Below are 19,512 nucleotides of genomic sequence, written 5' to 3' on the forward strand. Positions count from 1 at the left end.
ATTCAGCCACAAGGAGCTGAGGGCTCACTCCAGGGCCCTTCTATGAACTCTGCTGTGGTCACAAAAGCTGAGTGCACAAAAAACACCCAGGGCCTTCTCTGTGTGACTTTTTAAATAGAAACGTAATTCACGTACCATAAAATTTACCGTTTTAAACCGTGGAATTCAGTGGCTTTTAGTATCTTTACAGAGTTGTGCAATCATCACCACCATCTAATTCCAGAATATTTTCATCACCCCAAAAAGAAAGACTCTACCCATTAGCCATCACTCCCCAGCCCCTGGCAACCATGAATTCACTTTCTGCCTCTATGCGTTTGCCTATTCTGGACATTTCACCTAAATGGAATTGTGGGATTCTCATGTCTAGCTTCTTTTACTTAGGACAATGTATCAGTACTTCATTCCACGTTGTGGTTGAAGCATATTCCACGGTACAGATGTAGCACATTTTGTTTATTCATTTATCAGTTGATGGACTTTGGGGTTGCTTTCACTTCTTGGCTCATAAGTCCTGCTGCCATGACGGGTATACTCTGCATGATTCTGTGCCTGTTGTTCTCTTAGACTCTGTCAGATGCCCAGCTATCCTTCCCCCAGCCTGAGAACCTCACATGCCAGGCTCCTTCTGGCTGGGGGGAGGCAGAGCGGCTGTACCCCAGGAACAGCGGGTGCACTGCACAGAGCTCCTGGCCAAGGAGGGCACGTGGAGGTGAAGCCCAGCCAGTTGCCTCTGTGCCTCGGTGTTGCCTTTGGTCACTCCACATTCTTTGCATGCCTCGCTACCTCCCCTGCGCAGAGCATTGTGTTAAGTCTTGAAGGGATTACAGTCGGCCCTCTGTGTCTGTGAGTTCTGAATCCCTGGATTCAACCAACCTTGGATTGAAAATATATCTTTAAGTGGATGGTTGCATCTGTCCTGAACATGTATCACCTTTTTTCTTGTCATTATTCCCTAAACAACACAGTATAATAACTATTTATATAGCATTTACATTGTATTCATTATTGTAAGTAATCTGGAAATGTTTTAAAATATTTGGGAGGATGTTTGTAGGCTATATGGAAATACTATATCATGTTATATCAGGGACTTGAGCATCCATGAATTTTGGTATTCACCAGGGGTCCTGGAAACAGTCCCCCACGGATACTGGAGGTTGACTCTCTCTAGCTGTATCTCTGTCAAAGGCCCACCTACAGGACCCATCCACATGCCTGACATAGGAATGGCAATGTTGCTTAGAAACCACATAGCCTATGCAAAGGACATGGTTCCTGGGGCAGGACCTGGGTTGAGTTTTCACCACCCCCTCTACCTAGCTTGGCGAGCTTGGGTGATTGTTTGACCTTGTGAAGCCTCTGTTTCCCCTGCTGTAAAACAGGAGCCACAATATCCAGCTCATAGGTTGTTGTGAGAATAGAATAAGCCGATGGGCGTGAAGGTTCTTTGTCCCTATACAGGCACCGCTACTGCTGCAAATGCCTCCAGTCTCATTGAAAGTTCCCATAATTGGCCTTCCCTTGGAAAATGCTGAGAGAAACCACAAAACTTTTGGGGAACCTATGGAGGAAAGCAAGAACCCCTGAAAAAAAAACAACAAAAACAAGAAAACGGCTTAGGGAGACTGGCCCATTTTTGTTCCAGAATGTTTTGTCTGCTACCTTTTCCTTTAACTTCCTCATACTGTCTGAAATTCCACTTGCATACGTATTAAGGATTAACTTTTTAATGAAATTCCACCATTAGAGACCCATTTTAAACTATCCAATCCCTGTAAAAAGCAATGACTATGAAAGGCTGTGAGGCCATCATTTACTCACAGCTTAGTACGAATTCGTTCAAAAGCTTGCTTTACTATTCCCACTCAGCTAAGATCAGCTTCATGGGAAGAATGGGGCCAGGCACAGTGGTAATCCCAGCACTTTAGGAGGCCAAGGCGGGAGGATTGCTTGAGCCTGAGAGTTCGAGACCAGCCTGAGCAACATAGCGAGACCTCATCTGTTTAAAAAAAGAAAAAATTAAAAAAAAAAAAAAAAAGGCCGGGTGCAGTGGTTCACACCTGTAATCATGCCAGCACTTTGGGAGGCTGAGGTGGGTGGATAGCCTGAGTCTAAGAATTCGAGACCAGCCTGGGCAACATGGCAAAACCCTGTCTCTACTAAAAATACAAAAAAAATAGCCAGGCATGGTGGTGGGCACCTGTAGTCCCAGCTATTTGTGGGCCTGAGGTAGGAGGATCATTTGAGCCCAGGAGGTCAAGGCTGCAGTGAGCCCTGATTGTGCCACTGCACTCCAGTCTGGACAACAGAGTAAGACCCTGTTCCCTCCCCACCACATTTCCCCCCAAAAAAGCTGAGTTTTTTATTTAAAAAAAAAAAAGAATGGGGGCGGGCACGGTGGCTCACGCCTTTAATCCCAGCACTTTGGGAGGCCGAGGTGGGCGGATCATGAGGTCAGGAGATCGAGACCATCCTGGCTAACACGGTGAAACCCCACTCTACTAAAAATACAAAAAATTAGCCAGGCGTGGTGGCAGGCACCTGTAGTCCCAGCTACTTGGGAGGCTGAGGCAGGAGAATGGCATGAACCTGGGAGGTGGAGCTTGCAGTGAGCTGAGATTGCGCCACTGCACTCCAGCCTGGGTGACAGAGCAAGACTCCATCTCAAAAAAAAAAAAAAAAAAGAAGAATGCTAGTGCTTGTTGGTGGTAGAAGATGAAGGTTAAAATACTTTCTAACAGCGTTTTGAGGAGCCAAGCCAGAATGGGGTGCAGAGAAGTTTCTAGCAATTGTTCTCAACCTCTCTAAGCCTCTCTATCTTTTGAGAATCTGATGAAAGCTTATTTAGATCATTGTGAACATAGTTTCAGGGCATTTGACCCTGAAGTCGGGGGTCCCAGAGGCCTGAGATTCAGCATGCTGACTCTAGGGTGACACAGAACCCAGGGGCTTCTGAGAAAAGGAACTGGGGCATCGTGTCAATAGGGCACAAAAAGGAGACGCTGAAGGTTCACTTGCATCAATCATGGAGTCTTCCCCAGTCTACTTCTGACCCTGAAAGCAGAGAGCAGTCTCTCGCCTGTCCTTCCTAAAGCCCATGGACCCGTCCCGACTTGAACACAGATCTTTAACCAAAGTGGCTTTTAGGACTGGCCAGGAAAACTGCCTGTTTTTAGAATAACTTCTGTCTATGAAAAAAAAAACATGATTTAAGTTCCAAATAACATATCTCTTCACGAACACCCAAATTTCAGGTATGAGATGTGATTTCAGCACTAAGGGGTTGATCGTGTAATTGGGGAAATAAATGATAGACATAAGCCAGGAGAGGTCAACCCACGACGTAATCAAGTGCTATTATACAAGCATGGACACTCGAGCGGCTCAAGAGCCAGAAGAGTGTGTCCAGGCCCTAGAATCAGGTTGCAAAAGGTTCTTTGACAATCATCTTCAGAGGGGGCAGGCAGGATGGGGAGATGTTTCTTCCAGTGACCCTAACAGGAAGCATGTCATGTGAGGAGCGGCTGAGGGGTCTGGGGATATTTTGCCTGCAGAAAAGAAGACTCGGGCAGCCTGTTCCTTTATGGCAGCATGGTGTAGCGCAAGGAGCAAGGGCTTTGGAGGCAGATAGGCTTGAGTTGGTCCAAGCTCTAATTTTACTTACTGTGTGATCTGGAACAGGTTAATGAACTTCTCTGATATTGCTTTCCTCTTTATAAAATGGAGATAGAAATGCTACCTATGATGAATAGGATTGACAATATGTTAGAAAACACAGTGCCTGGCGGGTGGCCACGTGTTCAGCAGAAACGCCTTCCTACCCGTCAGAGCAAAGGGCTATGCACTGAACGATGGTGGCCTTGCAGGCCAGCATGTCACATTTTTTATGTCAGCACGCATAGAAAATGATAGTAAAGCCACCAGGCTGCTTACGCCCGGAGACCAGCCGGGGAGCCCTTGCTGCTCCAGACTCTGCAAACCACACCCGGGGCCAAGGACACCGCTGTCTGCACACTTATACCTTATTGGGGTATGCTGGCTGGAAAGCGCTGCCCTGTGGGAGAAGCTGGACACAGAGACCCTGAGAGCTCTGTGTAATCTTGAGATGTTGGTTAACAGGGTTTGGTTGGAGAATCTGGCATTCGGGCTGGGCCTTATGAAGGATGGCTAGGATTTAGGATTGGGTAGGAAGAGAAAAAGGAGGGGTCATTTTGGATGACAATTATCTCTTAGATAATCATCAATGCCACTATGATTCGTACTGGCCACAGGGAGTGACCCCTCGCTCCAAGTTGTTGTGGTCATCAAACCCTCTTCACCCCTTATTCTCACTCTTGAAGCCTGGGAACACTGTGGCCCCTTACCCCAGCCACAACTGTCTTCATTCTAGACACTGTACAGGCATCTGTGCCTGAACGCCTTTAGTGTACGGCTACCAGGAGGAAGGAGGTCAGGCCAGCTGGGTTCTTGGTTACATTTCTCTCTTTGTCCCAGAGAAATCTTAGACCTCAGACTCCTGCCTGTGGGGTGAGAGTGTTTTCTCCACCCATCCTTCGCTGTAGGGATCTAGAGAGAAGCTGCCCTCCAACTCCCCAGGAGTGATGTTTGACTGTCGGAGGCATCCCCTGGTGTAGCGCTGTCCCAGGGTGTGTGCCCTGCTGGCAATGAGTCCCCAGGGAAGGAAGAATTGGATTGATGCTTCTCCATCCAAGACTGAGCCTTGTCGACAACAGGCAAGTCAGCTGCAGGGTTGCATGGAGGCGCTGAAAAGGGAAGGTGTGCAGGAGACCCCTGGGTTGCACTGAGCCCCAGGACACCCCAGAGGGCTGCAGCTCTAAGAAAGTCCACCTGAAAAATGGCTGCAGGAGATTTACAACCTCACAGCATTCCCCAAGAAGCTTAAGACTCAGGTTAGGATAAAATGTCCCCATCATAGTACATGCAGGAAATAAAACCCATTTGAAAAAATGAGCGTATTTGTATGCTCACAGAAGGGGCTGCTGGGAGGCTCCTGCCATCTGCCAGGAAACAACCTGTGGCTTCTTCAGAGACACAGCCACATGTGTCAAGCTACAGACTTATTTTATTTGTTATTTATTTAACAAACACTCACAGAGTACACTAAGCACCGTTCTAAATAGCTTTCATATATTAACTCATTTACTGATACTGATCAGTTTAGCTACACACACACACACGTATACACATACATATATACGTATGTATGTACACATATATACTCATTTAATTCTTATAGCAACCTTGAAGCAGGTGGAATTATCTCTCCCATTTTACAGAAGAAGAAACTAAGTAATTTGCCCAAGGTCTCACGCTGGTTAGAGACAAGACAAGGATTCAAACCTGGGCAGTCTGACTCTAGAGTCCGTGTTCTCACCTACTTCTAACAGTACTGCCTCCACGTCTTCTTTGGAGAGGTGACCAGTGTGCCTTAATGGACTCTTAAGTACCCCCTTTTTCTCTTCCACATCCTCCCTGAATATATGTTCAACAATAATTGAAAAAGCAGCATTATTAGTGAGTAGAGCAACCTGCCTCTAGGTGGAGCTCCTGGGGGGTCCGATCACTGATGCTTTCCCCACTCACCTTTAACCTGCAGATGCCCACAGGAAATGGTGAGAAGTAGCAGTTACTCCGAAGGCCCCGTGTTCGTTCATTCAACAGATGCGTACTGAACACTTACTACATGCCACACATTTTTCCTTGGTGCTAGTGAGGTAGGGTTGAAAAGAAAGACACGGTCCCTTTTCTCAAAACACTTGCAGCCTGCCCCTTGGGGTGACAGGTAGCTACACAGATCCAAAGCCCCTGTAGTAGGAAGAATCCTAGATAGGGCAAGTGCTCAGAGCTCATAGAAGGGGCATCCGAGAGGGCTTCACTTATCAGGGATGGGGATGGGGAGGAGGTTAAGAAGGACCCATCTTGCTGGCATTGTGAAGCATAGATTGACACAGAAACCAGAGGGAAAGAGAATAGTTTTGAGATTGCAGGAAGGTGACGAATGGGACAGCAGTGTGTCTTCACAGTGGAAAACTACACAGCGATTAAAAGGAACAATTACAGTTAAACAGAGCCAGCATGGATGAATGATTCCATTTACATCAGGTTCAAAAACCTGATGTCAACTAGGCCATCATGTTTAGGATGTAACACAGATAGCAAAACTATAAAGAAAAGCAAGAAAGTGGTTACTGTAAAAGTCAGGAGATCTTTGGAGAGGTGTTTGGGGGGACAGAAGGGGGTTTGTGGGGTGCTGGTAGTATCCTATTTTTTTGACCTAGGGGTGGTTACATGGGTGTTTGCTTTTCTTTGTACTTTTCTGAGTGTTCACAGTTTTAAGGGGAGCAGGGATAAAAATGAGAGCAAAAATAAAAGAATGGAAAGCGTGAACAAGGGCAATGACTGCAGAAAGAGAAGTTTCTCGGGTGACTTATTGTGCTTCTCTTTATTCTAAAAGGCTTTTTTTTCTTCCATTTCAACATCTCTGAAATTGGGTACATCCCACCATCAGTGGCCTCTTAGATGTGATGGAATGTGGTCGTTTTGGGGCCCCCACCATCCTGGCTGCCTTCCTCTGGGTCTCTGGCCCTCCTAGAGTGGAACCACCCCAGAGTGGTGGCTGGCAGCAGCCCATGGCCCCACAGCTGTCAAGAGGGAGAGGAGGGGAAAAGCGTGTAGTGGACTCTGGTGCAGCGCTGCTGATGGCGGGAAACCTAATGGAAGCTCGCTGATCTGAATCAGCCTCCACGCCCCGCTCCACCAGCACCTCAGTGTCTATTGACACTGACAGGCTGCGGCTTCCCATCTGCTGTGTCCCTTGGTGAACTGGCTCACCTCGTGGTGAGATCTACATGGCTAGGAGGTGGAAGGACAATTGCCAATGGGCTGTGCATGAAAGAAATATCCAGGGACCTGTGAACCAGAACTGGCTTAGCTTCCTTCTGAACCAGCCCCTGGGCAGAACTCACTCTTTCAATTGAAAGATGCTTTTAGTATCAGTTTAGTCCAGAGGAGAGTTGCGTTATGGGGCTATAAAGGGAGGTATCAGAGAGAGATGGGAAAGAGTTGAGGTCAGATTTCAGCGGAACTTCCTGGTGGCAACTACAGTGCCCTGAGACACCTACTTGGTGTAAATACCATAATTCCCTTCTCTAGAGTCCTTGAGTATTCAACTAGATGATGCCGGGAGGCTTCAGTGCATCGCACAGAGCGCGTCAATGGAGCACACAGGCTTACCCTGCGCTATCTCATTAAATCATCCCCATGTCCAAGAGGTAGTCACTGTTTTGCTACTTCCATCTAAGGATGGAAGACATAAAACAAACAAAGGTCACTTGCGTGTGTCAAGGTCACACAATGTTAAGGGGTGGGTCAGGACTTGATCCCATCTCTGAAGGTCCTTTACTCCCTGGCAGCACTTCCCAGTCGTGTGGGGCTCCAGGTGTCCCTGAGAAGGCTCTGGCATCTTCTAGTCTGTTCTGTACCTCTTTTTCTTTTTCTTTTCCTTGCTTTTCATGAACTGTATATACTTCTTTTTCAAGGAAGGATTATCTACTTCCAGAGAGCTACTGTCTGGGCCCTTCTCTTCCAAATCCAGGGAGTTCCCTCCAATAGCGATCAGAGAGCAGCCACTGTGCCTTGATGGTTTGCCGTGATCTCATTTGATTCTTCTTCCCCTCCTTGGCCCCAAGCCTGGCCAGTTGTGCTAAAAGTAGCGCTGACCCAATCGTGGTCTGTCCAGAGGCCAGGACTATTTTGACTCTGTCCTCAGGAATCATGTGGTCTGAGGCATGTACGAGCTGGACTGCTCCCAAGACCACTCAGATGTGGTGCCAGGAATGTTCTGGCTGACACACCTGTCCCCAGAGCTGCTAAACGCTGCTACTTACCCCACAGCCCCACAGCGTGCGTCCTGAGATACTGGTTCCAGGAGGGATAGGTGGTGAGGACTTGCACCAGGCGGTGGTTAGGGGCTTTCTATCCTCATTCATAAGAGAACAACCAGCCAGTTTTGGGTGGCATTGCTTCTCATAGCTCCCCACTGGACTGGAGCATGTTAATCTATGTATTTGTGACATTCACTCAGAATGGGGGCCTGACAACAGAAGGCTCCTTAGAGACAGCAAACATTATTCTTCCAAGGAAGGCTGGAGGATTTCCTTCTCTGGAGGCCGTTAACAGTGGAAGAACTTTTCATCTTACTGGCTTAAATATAAGTCCCAGTGCAAGGCTCCTGCCTGGAACACCATCCTCTCCTCTACTAGACTGGCTTTGCCATTCTTCAAAGTCCAACTGAAATCCCCTTCCCTAAGGACTTTCTTCTTTTGTCACCAGAGGGGTACTTAGCACAGACTTCCCATTAATAAAGAGGCTTTTTCCTCCTTTTTTTCTTCCCATCTAGTCTGTGAGTTCTTAACTTCAGATACCTTTCACTTGCCAGCACCCAGGATGCGGCAGATGCCCAACAGTTGTGGGCTGGTGAACCGGCACAGCCAACACGGCCACTAGCTCTGCTCAAGAAACAAGTCTGCGTCTCCTTATTGTGCTAGTTCATTCCTCAGTTCACTACACAATCCTTCGACATTGGCCTCTTTGCCTGTCTGCACACTGTGCCTGGTCTGCACACTGGAAATAAACAATGTCTAATAAGATGGGGTCCCTGCCTGAGAGAAGCTCATGGCCTAGTGGGGGACACATATCTTGCCATCTAGTGGGCAAAAAGCAATCATTCAGAGGCCACGGTGACCAGCTTTGCCTCAGGGAGTCGGGAAGGGCCTTGCAGAGGCTGTGATCTGTGGCAGGCCCTCACAGAAGCTCAGAAAGGCATGCGAGGACAGGCAGGAGGAAGCGCGCTCCAGAGGAGGGCCAGCACGTGCGAAGGCATGGAGGCATGAAAGGCCCTTGCACCCAGGAAGGCCAAAAAATCACCATATTTTTGCTGCTTTTTGTCTACAGACCAGCTGGCTATGGACAGGGAGGCTGCTTGGCTCTTTCCCACAAATAGGGAGGTTGGAGCCAGGCACTAGGGCTTGACCCCAGAAGGTGTCAGAGCTCCCAGAGTCCTTGCCCCTCTGCCCCCTGGGGCCATCTGCACCCTCTCCTCCCATCCTCCCTCTGCTCCTTCCCAATTAGAATGAAAATTGGCTCCTGTAATGCTGATGTGCCTTCTTTCTTGTTAGAATCTTAATACTGTATGAATCACAAGTCCCAGCTGCCTTGGCATGGTGGTCAGGGTCAGAGGTTTGAATTAAAGCAACACATGGTCCTGATGGCTTCATCTGGGGGATGCTGAGGTAGGGGAGAGGCTGCTCCTCCTTTTCCACCGATAATGCGAGTACCACCAAGGCTGCTGACCGCAGCCTTTTCCCTCAGAAAGTTTTAAGCACCTTGTAACAACCCCTGATAATAAGAGTATTCGTACCTTTTATTGAGCATTTTACAAGTATAATTTCATTTATTTGTCAGATGACTTGCTGATGTGTAGTTAAGTGACGTGCCTGAGATTTCATAGCTAGTCATAATAGAGCCAGATTTTGAGACCTCCCATCTCGGGGACCTTGGACAGCTCAAGCACCACTTTCTAATACCACTCCAATCAAAAGGAATGATTTTAGCCTGAGGATGCTGGATGGCTTGATCTTCTGCCATAAGAGCCCCCAAACCTCCCCTAGCTTCCAGGACAAAACTCTGACTTATTCAGACGTTCGCCACACCTTAACTGCATGCCTGCTGGGTGCCAGGCACTGGGCTGTGGACTGAACAAGTCCTAGGGATGCATAGACTCAGCCATCCTGTGGCCTCCCTCCCAATGGGGTCACGACTCTCTTCCCACTGCCACCCAGAGCCTTCTCATTCCTTAATGTGACCTGTTCAGTCTTCCCCACCACTGCATTTCTCTCCTTCTTAGCCTCTACAGTGCTCATCACCCAAACCACAGCATCGAGTGCTGTGCTTTTGCTTTCCTTCACTCAGCAGGCATTTGTATGTCATTTGTATGTGGAAGGCACTGGGGATACATTCAGTATCCCAGTGCCGTCATGAAGCACAGTCTGAGAGAGGGAGACAGATGCGTAGTCAGTGCACGGGCTGCAGCATGCGGGGGACTGAGAGAGACACCTGCCCTGCTCTCTTTCTCACCTCCACTCAGTCCTATAAAGTGGCATCGTGAAGCAATGGAAGAAAGACTGGACCCAAATCGGAAGACCTGAGCTGGTGCTACCAGCTGGGGGACACTGGAGGAGTCATTCCATCTCTTCATCTGCAAAGTGGGAATAACAATACCTAACCTGCCTGCCTTTCAGAGTTTCAATGATGTGCTTTATTAAATAAAATGATGATTTTTTAATGAATAAAATGCATGAAAGCATTTTACAGGTTATAAAGCACTATACAAGTAGTACTTTTCTGTCTCCTAGCCATGCCTAGCATAAATCTGGGCACATAGTAGATATTCAATAAATAGCAGTTAACTTAAATTGATCCATTCACCCGCTTACCACCTTCTATGGGCGTTTGAGGCCATTGGAAACCCTAACACTGACAATGCCTGCCCTGCCTGCTGGAGGCGGCAGTGAGGATCAAATGAGAAGGATGTGCCTTGGAAGCTGTCAGTACTGAACCATCTTGGTCTTGGGAAACCTCCCTGGCTCCCCATTGTGGGGGCTTGGCTGAGGACTGGCCAGCCCGGGATGTGGAGTCTCGGGCATGGGGCAGCCTTCCTCCAAGCCCTAGGTCCATTCTCTGTGGGGAGCAAACATAACACTTCCCCAATTTTGGTTCCCAAACCACTCGGGCTGCCTGGCTCAGGATAGTGCCCATGGCGTGGGCACAGTACCTTGGGGGGGCCAGATCAGCATGTGCCCAGCCCTCACTAGTCTCCACCTCTCGTTTCAGCACCCCTACCCCACGGAGGACGAGAAGAGGCAGATCGCAGCCCAGACCAACCTCACCCTCCTGCAAGTAAATAACTGGTGAGTTTGCATCACCTGCACGCAGGCTCTCAGATCCGGGGGCCACCTTCTGGGCAGGGGAATGCGTAGCAGGGAAAAGAGACTCGAATGCCAGGATCTGCCTCAATCTCAGCCCGGCTACCATGCCAGTCCCCCCATTTAGGCTAGAAGCAGAAAGCAAGAATCAACACTGGCACCTGTGGCTTCATCTGCAGCTTCTCAGCGCCCTCTGCTGGGACATTGTGTCAGGCACATCCCTGGAAGCTTCTTGAGGAAGAGAAAACCCACGCCCACCTGAGCACCCAGCCCACCTGCACTTCAGAGACAGACAGGATTGCCCGCAGCTGTGCACTGGAGGCCAGTGGTCATCTGGTCTTCCCCACCCCCATGTGAACTGAGACTAAAACTAGCTGCAAAGCTGGGAGTGGGGAGAGGGAGGAGGAGTAGCCATTCTGACCCCACAGGGATCTCGGCTTTCCCAGTCTCTGTGCCTGGCTGGGCTGTCAGGGGAGCTCAGAGAGCAAGGTCTGGCTGGATGGAAGTAGACCCCAGAGTTGAGGGCCCTGATCCGAGCCGTGGCTCTCTGGAGAGAAGTCAGAGGTTAGTGCCTATGACTACCATGCTCTCCTCCTCCGTTCAGCCTGGAAGGTCTTGAGCAGGGATTTCTGACCCCCCATGCATTCTTCCCATATGACTTTGCAGTTACCAAGCCCCAGGAAATTTCATGAACTTCTCAGCCCCCAGGGCTCTCCTCCTTGCTGGGCTTTTACATCCGGGATGGGAACCCCGGTCTGCTCTGTGAAACGGAGTCTGAAGGCAGCTTCACCCTCCCTGCCCCCACCCCAAAGCCATGCAGGTGATGACTAACCAGGTCTTCACTTTACCTCTGGGCAGGTTCATCAATGCCCGGAGGCGCATCCTGCAGCCCATGCTTGATGCCAGCAACCCAGATCCTGCCCCCAAAGCCAAGAAGATCAAGTCTCAGCACCGGCCCACTCAAAGATTCTGGCCCAACTCCATCGCTGCGGGGGTGCTGCAGCAGCAGGGCAGTGCCCCAGGGACAAACCCCGATGGTAAGAACTGGGGCTGAGTGCACCCTAGACAAGGGCTGGGGGTGCTCCTGGAGCTTCTTCAGGCCAAGCCGTGCAAAGATTCAAGGGCTATCTCCTTACCTGGGCTCCCATCGCTGCCCTGCCACAGTGATTATCCCTCCCCAAAGCCCTAAAGAAGGGGATGTTTTTGTACATAATTTAACAGACCAGATGCACTCTCATAAAGAAAAGCGGGAGTTGGTGGTCACGCAAGTCAGTGACTGCTCAGCAGAGCCCCCCATGTCCGCACCCATCTGAGTTCCTTAGCACCAGTCAGTATCTGCACAGCTCTTCAGGAGCCAAGGCCATCTATAAATATCAAGGCAGGCAGCTGGCTCGTGAACAGGGGCCAGGAAGAGCTCTGTTTTCCCAGCCTCTCCATCACAGCCTCTATATACACTTTTCTAATTGCCAGTCGCCTAGTGCACAATGAATAATTCAATGAGCCAAGCATTTTATAGCTTGGCATATGAAGATAGCTCTGTATGGGGAGTGGAGCGTAGGTGTGCATGTGTGCACACATAACCTCATGCACACGTGTATGTGTATGGTTGCGCACAGGTTCCTTTGTGATGAGCCATCTTATGGGTTATGATGGGGAAAAAAAAAAACAGATTTAGGGGGCTGGACCAGCCTGGGAGAAAATTCCAACTCTGTCATCGCTGACAATGTCATCTTGAGCTAATGACTTAACTGTCTGAGACAGAATGGGGATAATAATACCTGCCTTACAGAATTGTTAGAAAGTCAAAAGTGGCCAACACATAAAAAAAATGCGCAGTGAACGGTGGCTGGGAGTGCTGCTTCCTGAGATGGGGCAGGGAGCAGCTGACTAGTGAATGGATGGGAGACTTCATACCAGGGCATTGTCCAGCTCAGGCTTGGACAGCTCTAAAAACAAGGAGTTCACTGCTCTATGAGCCAGTCCATTAAACCCTGTCCAACACAGAGGTGCTGGCCCTGACCAGCAGCCCCTGCCTCGTTCTGACCCTTGCTTTCTCTCGCAGGTTCCATCAACTTGGACAACCTGCAGTCCCTGTCCTCAGACAGTGCCACCATGGCCATGCAGCAGGCTATGATGGCTGCACACGATGACTCATTGGATGGGACAGAAGAAGAGGATGAGGATGAGATGGAAGAGGAGGAGGAGGAGGAGCTGGAGGAGGAGGTCGACGAGCTGCAGACGACAAATGTCAGCGACCTGGGCTTGGAACACAGTGACTCCCTGGAGTAGTCGGGCAGCCCAGATGGCACTGATCACTGAGCAGGAGAGGAGTGTCGCCGGGAGGCCTTCAGGGTGGGGGGGAAGGGGACACGGGCAGGAAGCACCGAGGGAGTTGGGCCCTAGCTTCCCCAAATCAGTAGCTTGAAGAAAGGCAAAGGAGACACCTGTTCCTTCCCAACCACCGAGCTTCAGTGAGGACCCCAGCCCCACTTCCCTGGAACTGCCGAGGACTCTGTTTGGCGGGGCCAGTGGAGCAGCCTGTATGGAAAGACAGGAGTGAGATCTGGACTCACCAAATCCCTGAGGACAGATGGCACCCATGGCCCCCACCCACGGAAGGACTTGAGTTGTTTACAAGCCCTGCACTGAGGCAGATTGGTGCTGTTCGCAGAGTAGGCCTTTGCCCGGGGGCAGACGTAGAAGGAAGGGGAGAGACAAAGGGGGACTGAGTTTCATCCCCAGAAGGTTCTCAGCTCCTTTGACAGACATTCAAGGGCAGGAGGGAGCCCCAAAGCATAACCAGTGGCCAGAGGAGTGGGAGGGCCTGAGGCATCACATCTTGCAGATCAGAATGGGATGGAATTCACCGGGCTCCAGCTCATCCCTCCAAGGCCCTGTCTCTGCGCACAGCAACCATGGACATGGGAGAAAGGGATGGGAGCCACAGTGCCCTTCACTCTCTCCTGGAAACCAATTGTAAGCTGGTGGGCTCAACCTGTGGGAGGTTAAGAGGAGTCCCTTCTGGGTTGACTCCAGGAGCCAAGGAGATGGCAGACCCTGGGCTAGGAATCATATCGAGGTGACTTTGAGGCCACAGCTGTCCCTAGGTGATCACAGAACTTAGCTCCTTTAACAACAGGACAATGGTGTTTTACCCTAGATGTTCCCACCCTCAGTGCTCCACACGCTCCATAGACCTTCAGAGAAGGTGAAACCAGGTTATCTGGGAATCTTTCCACCCCGCAGGTCGCCACGGCCATCGCTTTGCTCCCAGCCTGGCTCCATCAGCCTCCAGCTTCCTTTCTTCATTCTGTCCTTCAGGGAAGGCAGAAGAAACATTGGAAAGCATCTAGTCCAGTGGGAAGCCAGGGGTTGGAGAAGGTGCTACATCCCTCTTCCCATCAATATCCTAAATGTGGGGGAGGGCCCAGAGAATGGCACCCAAGAGCCTGCGGGGATGCCCATCCCACACACCCCACCCACCCTGCTGTTCTAACCCTGCTATCCACAGCCCTGGAGGAACTGGGGCTCCTGGAAGAAAGAGGAGGCTCTCCACTGTCCACCCTAACACATACCCTCCCACCCACCTTCCAGACCCCCTTGGTTGGCACCCTCTCCTCCAGTTCCTTCTCACCCCATGGCTGTGAATGACAGGTCACACGTGTGTTTTCCATTGGGTTTAATTTAATGGACGTGCAGTTTCATTTGTAAATTGTGCATTAGCCATCTCCTTCAGTGGCAGGATGTGAGTGGCTACCTGGCTCAACTGGAGGGGACCCTCGGGGCCCTCTGGGGCTTCCCCTCCCCCACCTGGTTGGGGTAGAGCAAAAGGATGGTCACTCTTCTGAGGTCTCCCTGAAATGAATGTATTTCTCCCCCAAAAGAGCTGATATTTAATGTTTTAATAAGGATTTTTGAGAAACAAATAACCTTATTTATAATCTGGGTGATCCAATCATTTTTTACTCCCTTTTGATGCCATACATAGAGGAAAGTCTAGCTTTTTTGGCGTGAGACTTTTGCAATGTGCAGTGGGATAAAATGCATTTCCTTTTCTGGTTCGTTTTTCTTGTTAACACGCGCACACAGACACACACACACACCGTTCCACTCACCACCTGGACAGGCGTCCCCCAGCACGGACACACTGGCACACAGGTGCCCACATCTCTTCCTCTCAGCCCCTCCACCTGCCTAATGTTATGCAACCTCCTTCTGATGTATCCACCAAACCAGTACTGAATGTGGCCGAGACGTTTTCAGTAAATCTTATTACCTACCGTAACCCTGGTGCACAATTCTCTTTCTGTGGTTGCTGTGGCAATCCTTTGCTCTTTTCACGGGACCCGAGGCCAGACAAAATTTGGAGGCCTCAGTATACACCTGACTACCCAGGGAAGGGGACAAGGTAGATGTGCGTCCTGCGTGAGCTCAGCTGCCCTGTCTGGGGAGGAAGAGCCAATTTCAGCACACTCACCTTGTGTGCGGCCAGTTGTAAGGCAGAGCTAGGGAGAGAAGGCAAGGAAGCTCTGCACTGCCCTCTCCTGACAGCTTCCCCGACCGCAGCGGAAGCTATGAATCTGGTCCCTCTTGTCCACCATACTCCACCTCCCTCAAAGGCTTTTGCTTTCCGTCTCCATTCTCGGCCTTGAATCCCAGAGGTCAGCACCATAATCCCCCAGGCAAGAAGAAACTCGGGCAGCTGATCTCCACACACAAGTGAGAGGCAGGCCTTCTTGTCAGCTCCAGATGAGAGGGTACCTTCTTTAGCCACACTTGCTGAGAGGTCTGGGGCATCTGTTTAGAAGCAGGAAGGGAGTGCCTTGTTCACATTCAGGAATGCTGGAGAGTTTGCACGTACTGGCAGATCACCCCATGGCCAGGTGGAAGATAGGGAAGCCAGTGGTTGGTTACACAGGCGAAGTGGGCTCTGACCAGCTCTGGTGGCGTTCCCTGCATCACTGCCCTCGGGGAGCCCAACCTCCCTCCCGCTCCTCACACCTGGAGAGAGTTCTGCAAACTCTACAGAAACCCCGCCTCTCTGGGTAGAGGAAGAAAATCTTAAGAACTGCAAGATGATTGGAACCTCACCTCCAGAGCTGGGAAGACAACAGTCCTCTAAGACAGTGGTTTCTAAGGAGCACACTGTTGAAAGATATGCTACCAAAAAAAAAAAAAAAAAATCCATGCCTAAATTAGCCTAAGATTAACTGCATATTCTATTTTGTTAGTAGAGTTTCATCATGCACATTATTATACTAAAGGCTCTGAAAACTCCTACAGGAAAGAAACCTGTTGAACTTTGTTTCAATTGTTCCCAGATTTGCTCCACCTCCCTTTTTTTCAAGTAATATCTATTCAAGTTATACCAATATTCCACAAAACACACTTTAGGGAACACTATTCTAAAGAAATTGCAGAGTAGCCTGTCCTACACTCTCCCTGCCAAGTTTTTCTATCAAGTTCTGCCAGCCATCTTTTCAACCACGCTGCCAACTGAAAGTGGGTTTCTTTTTTCTTTTTTTTTTTTTTTTGAGACGGAGTTTTGCTCTTGTTGCCCAGGCTGGAGGGCTGGAGTGCAATGGCACGATCTCGGCTCACCGCAACCTCTGCCTCCCGGGTTCAAGCGATTCTCCTGCCTCAGCCTTCCAAGTAGCTGGGATTACAGGCATGAATCAACACACCCTGCTAATTTTGTATTTTTAGTAGAGATGGGGTTTCTCCATGTTGGTCAAGCTGGTCTCGAACTCCGGACCTCAGGTGATCCACCTGCCTCGGCCTCCAAAATTGCTGGGATTACAGGTGCGAGCCACTGCGCCCGGCCTTTTAAAATTATTATTATTATTATTTATTTATTTATTTTTGAGACAGGGTTTCACTCCCATCACTCAGGCCGGAGTACCATGGCACAATTTCGGCTTACTGCAACCTCCGCCTCCCAGGTTCAAGTGATTATCCTGCCTTGGCCTCCTGAGTAGCTGGGACTACAGGCATGCACCACAAGGCCCAGCTAATGTTTTTGTTTTGTTTTGTGTTTGCAGAGATGGGGTTTTGTCATGTTGCCCAGGCTGGTCTCCAACTCCTGAGCTCAAGAGATCTGCCTGCCTCAGCAACCCGAAGTGCTGAGGTTACAGGCATGAGCTACCACTCCCGGCTGAAAAGGGGTTTCTGAAATCACTTGAGATGTAGGTAGTTGTACTTTTAGGAGCCAACAACCTCTCTCTGTGCATGACCCAAATGCTGCCCAACCCAAGGAAAAGACACGCCATAATCCCTGTGGAAATTCAAGAGATGGATGACAGGGCAAGGGGTAGGGGAAGGTTTCCTTTACCCAAAACAGAACTCTGATATCAGGGCTCTGGCAACTCTCAGACTGACTTCTGCCCCCCACCCCCCGACCCATCAGGAAAGACCTTTCAAGCTCAGAGATCCTGCTCATGGGAGTTGGTGGCCAGAGCTCAACTTACTTGACCGAGGATCCCCTCTCCTGCCTTGCATGGGGCCCCAGGAGGGCAATGACCACCACACTGCAGCCTGCTCCAATTCATTCCTGATGAGTCATTCATTATCTCAGCATGCATTTATCGAGCCCCGACTCTGTCCCAGGCACTGTTTTACAAGGATACACCTGTGGCTAACAAGGACAGAGTTCTTTACTTCAGGGAGTTTACATTCTACTAGAAACAACTGAGACTGGGCCAGGTACGGTGGCTCACACCTGTAATCCCAACCCTTTGGTTGTCCAAGGTGGAAGGATCACTGAGCCCAGGATTTTAAGACCAGTCTGGGAAACATAGTGAGACCCCTCCCCGCACCCGCCCGCATCTCTACTATTTTAAAATGAATATACATGAGAAAAAAGAAAAAGATTGAGACTGAAAGAGTGCTCGTAGCATCCTTGTAATGGCTATAACTATGATCTCATCCTTACCACAGAGAACTCAAACTTCTTCATTCAGAGTTGCAAAGCAGGAAGCTTTCAGCTCCACTGTGAGGTTCAGGTTAAGCTCAATTTTCAGACCTGTTTTGAGCCATATATTGTCGAAAAATTGTGTGCCAACTTTTAAAAGTTAGAAGGTTACACATTAAAAAATCAGATTCCTGGCTTCTCCTGAAAGATCGGGCAATCAGGCGACTTGGGACCTATATAATCCCACTTGGCCATGATTGAGTGTAGTTGAATTAACTGCTGCCCCCTAAGGCACGTTCTCTGTGTCATCAGGACATTTGCAGCCCCTGTGGTCTCCCCAACACGGAGGCTGAGGGTTCATTGCTCATTTACTATTGGCTGTCACTATTTGGGTGGCTGGTGGCTTAGTTAAGCTTCCCCCATGCCCTTTTTTTTAACCCCCTTTTGCTGTAATATCTAAGTGGTTGTTTTTAAGAAGGGAAATATTTATCTCTACGCATTAATCCATCAAGAGGATTGCTTGGCCTCTTGGGAGGCCAATTGGGAGGCCTGAGGTCAATTGAGCTTGACCAATTGGGAGGCCAAGGCGGGTGGATCATGAGGTCAGGAGTTTGAAACCAGCCTGGCTAACATGGTGAAACCCCGTCTGTACTAAAAATACAAAAATTAGCTGGGCGTAGAGGCGTGCACCTGTAATCCCAGCTACTCGGGAGGCTGAGGCAGGAGAATCACTTGAACCTGGGAGACGGAGGTTGCAGTGAGCCGAGATCATGCCATTGCACTCCAGCCTGGGTGACAGGGCGAGACTCCATCTCAAAAAAAAAAAAAAAGAGTAAGAAAACAAGATAGTCCAAGAGGGAGGGCCCTGCCTTTGGTACAAAATATTGGAGAGAATGTATTTGTTTGTGGGCATAAAAGTACTCCTACCTTTCATTGCAAAGTATACCTGTGTCTCGTATCCAGATATCTTCACTCATACATTTTCTGCCTACCTTGCCTCCCCAGGCAACAATGAGGCTAGAGGCATAAAAATCACCAGGGTTGCTTGTTATAGATACAATGTAGGTTCCACAACCGGTGTTTGCCCCAGATAGCTAGGCAAGATGCCCAAAGACTTGGAGGAGCATTGCTCTCAGAAAATAGTTTTCAATTGTCGGCCAGGCATGGTGGCTCATGCCCAGCACTTTGGGAGGCTGAGGCAGGCAGATCACTTGACGTCAGGAGTTTGAGACCAGCCTGGCCAACATGGTGAAACCCTGTCTCTACTAAAAATACAAAAATTACTCAAATGTGGTGGCATGCACCTGTAGTCCCAGGTACTCGGGAGGTTGGGGCATGAGAATCGCTTGAACTTGGGAGGCGGAGGTTGCAGTGAGCCGAGATAGCACCACTGCACTCCAGCCTGGGCAACAGAATGAGACTCTGTCTCAAAAATAAAAATTAAAAAAAAAAAGAAAATAATTTTCAATCATCTTTTGAAGCTCCTTGCTTTATAGCTGCTCCTTTAACTTCTTTTAGCCAGATGCACTACTACCCTCAAGCCAGTGATTCATTCAGTACAAATTCCCGGGTGCCCACTATGTGCCTGGTAACCTA

General features: G+C 49.4%; 1 protein-coding gene across 13 annotated transcripts in view; it reads left to right on the forward strand.

Moving 5' to 3' along the window:
* The window catches only part of PKNOX2 (PBX/knotted 1 homeobox 2), a 320,618-nt gene extending 305,327 nt beyond the window's left edge, over positions 1 to 15,291 (forward strand). For all 13 annotated transcript variants that reach the window (XM_055095040.2, XM_055095042.2, XM_055095038.2 and 10 more), the window contains 3 exons: positions 10,915 to 10,991; positions 11,865 to 12,043; positions 13,069 to 15,291. In XM_055095040.2, the coding sequence (XP_054951015.1) occupies positions 10,915 to 10,991; positions 11,865 to 12,043; positions 13,069 to 13,295 (483 nt within the window). In that variant the 3' untranslated portion in view covers positions 13,296 to 15,291. The remainder of the gene's footprint in view (positions 1 to 10,914; positions 10,992 to 11,864; positions 12,044 to 13,068) is intronic.
* The last annotated feature ends 4,221 nt before the right edge of the window (positions 15,292 to 19,512 follow it).

The sequence above is a fragment of the Pan paniscus genome, chromosome 9, assembly GCF_029289425.2.
Source record: "Pan paniscus chromosome 9, NHGRI_mPanPan1-v2.0_pri, whole genome shotgun sequence".
Classification (NCBI taxonomy): Eukaryota; Metazoa; Chordata; class Mammalia; order Primates; family Hominidae; genus Pan; species Pan paniscus.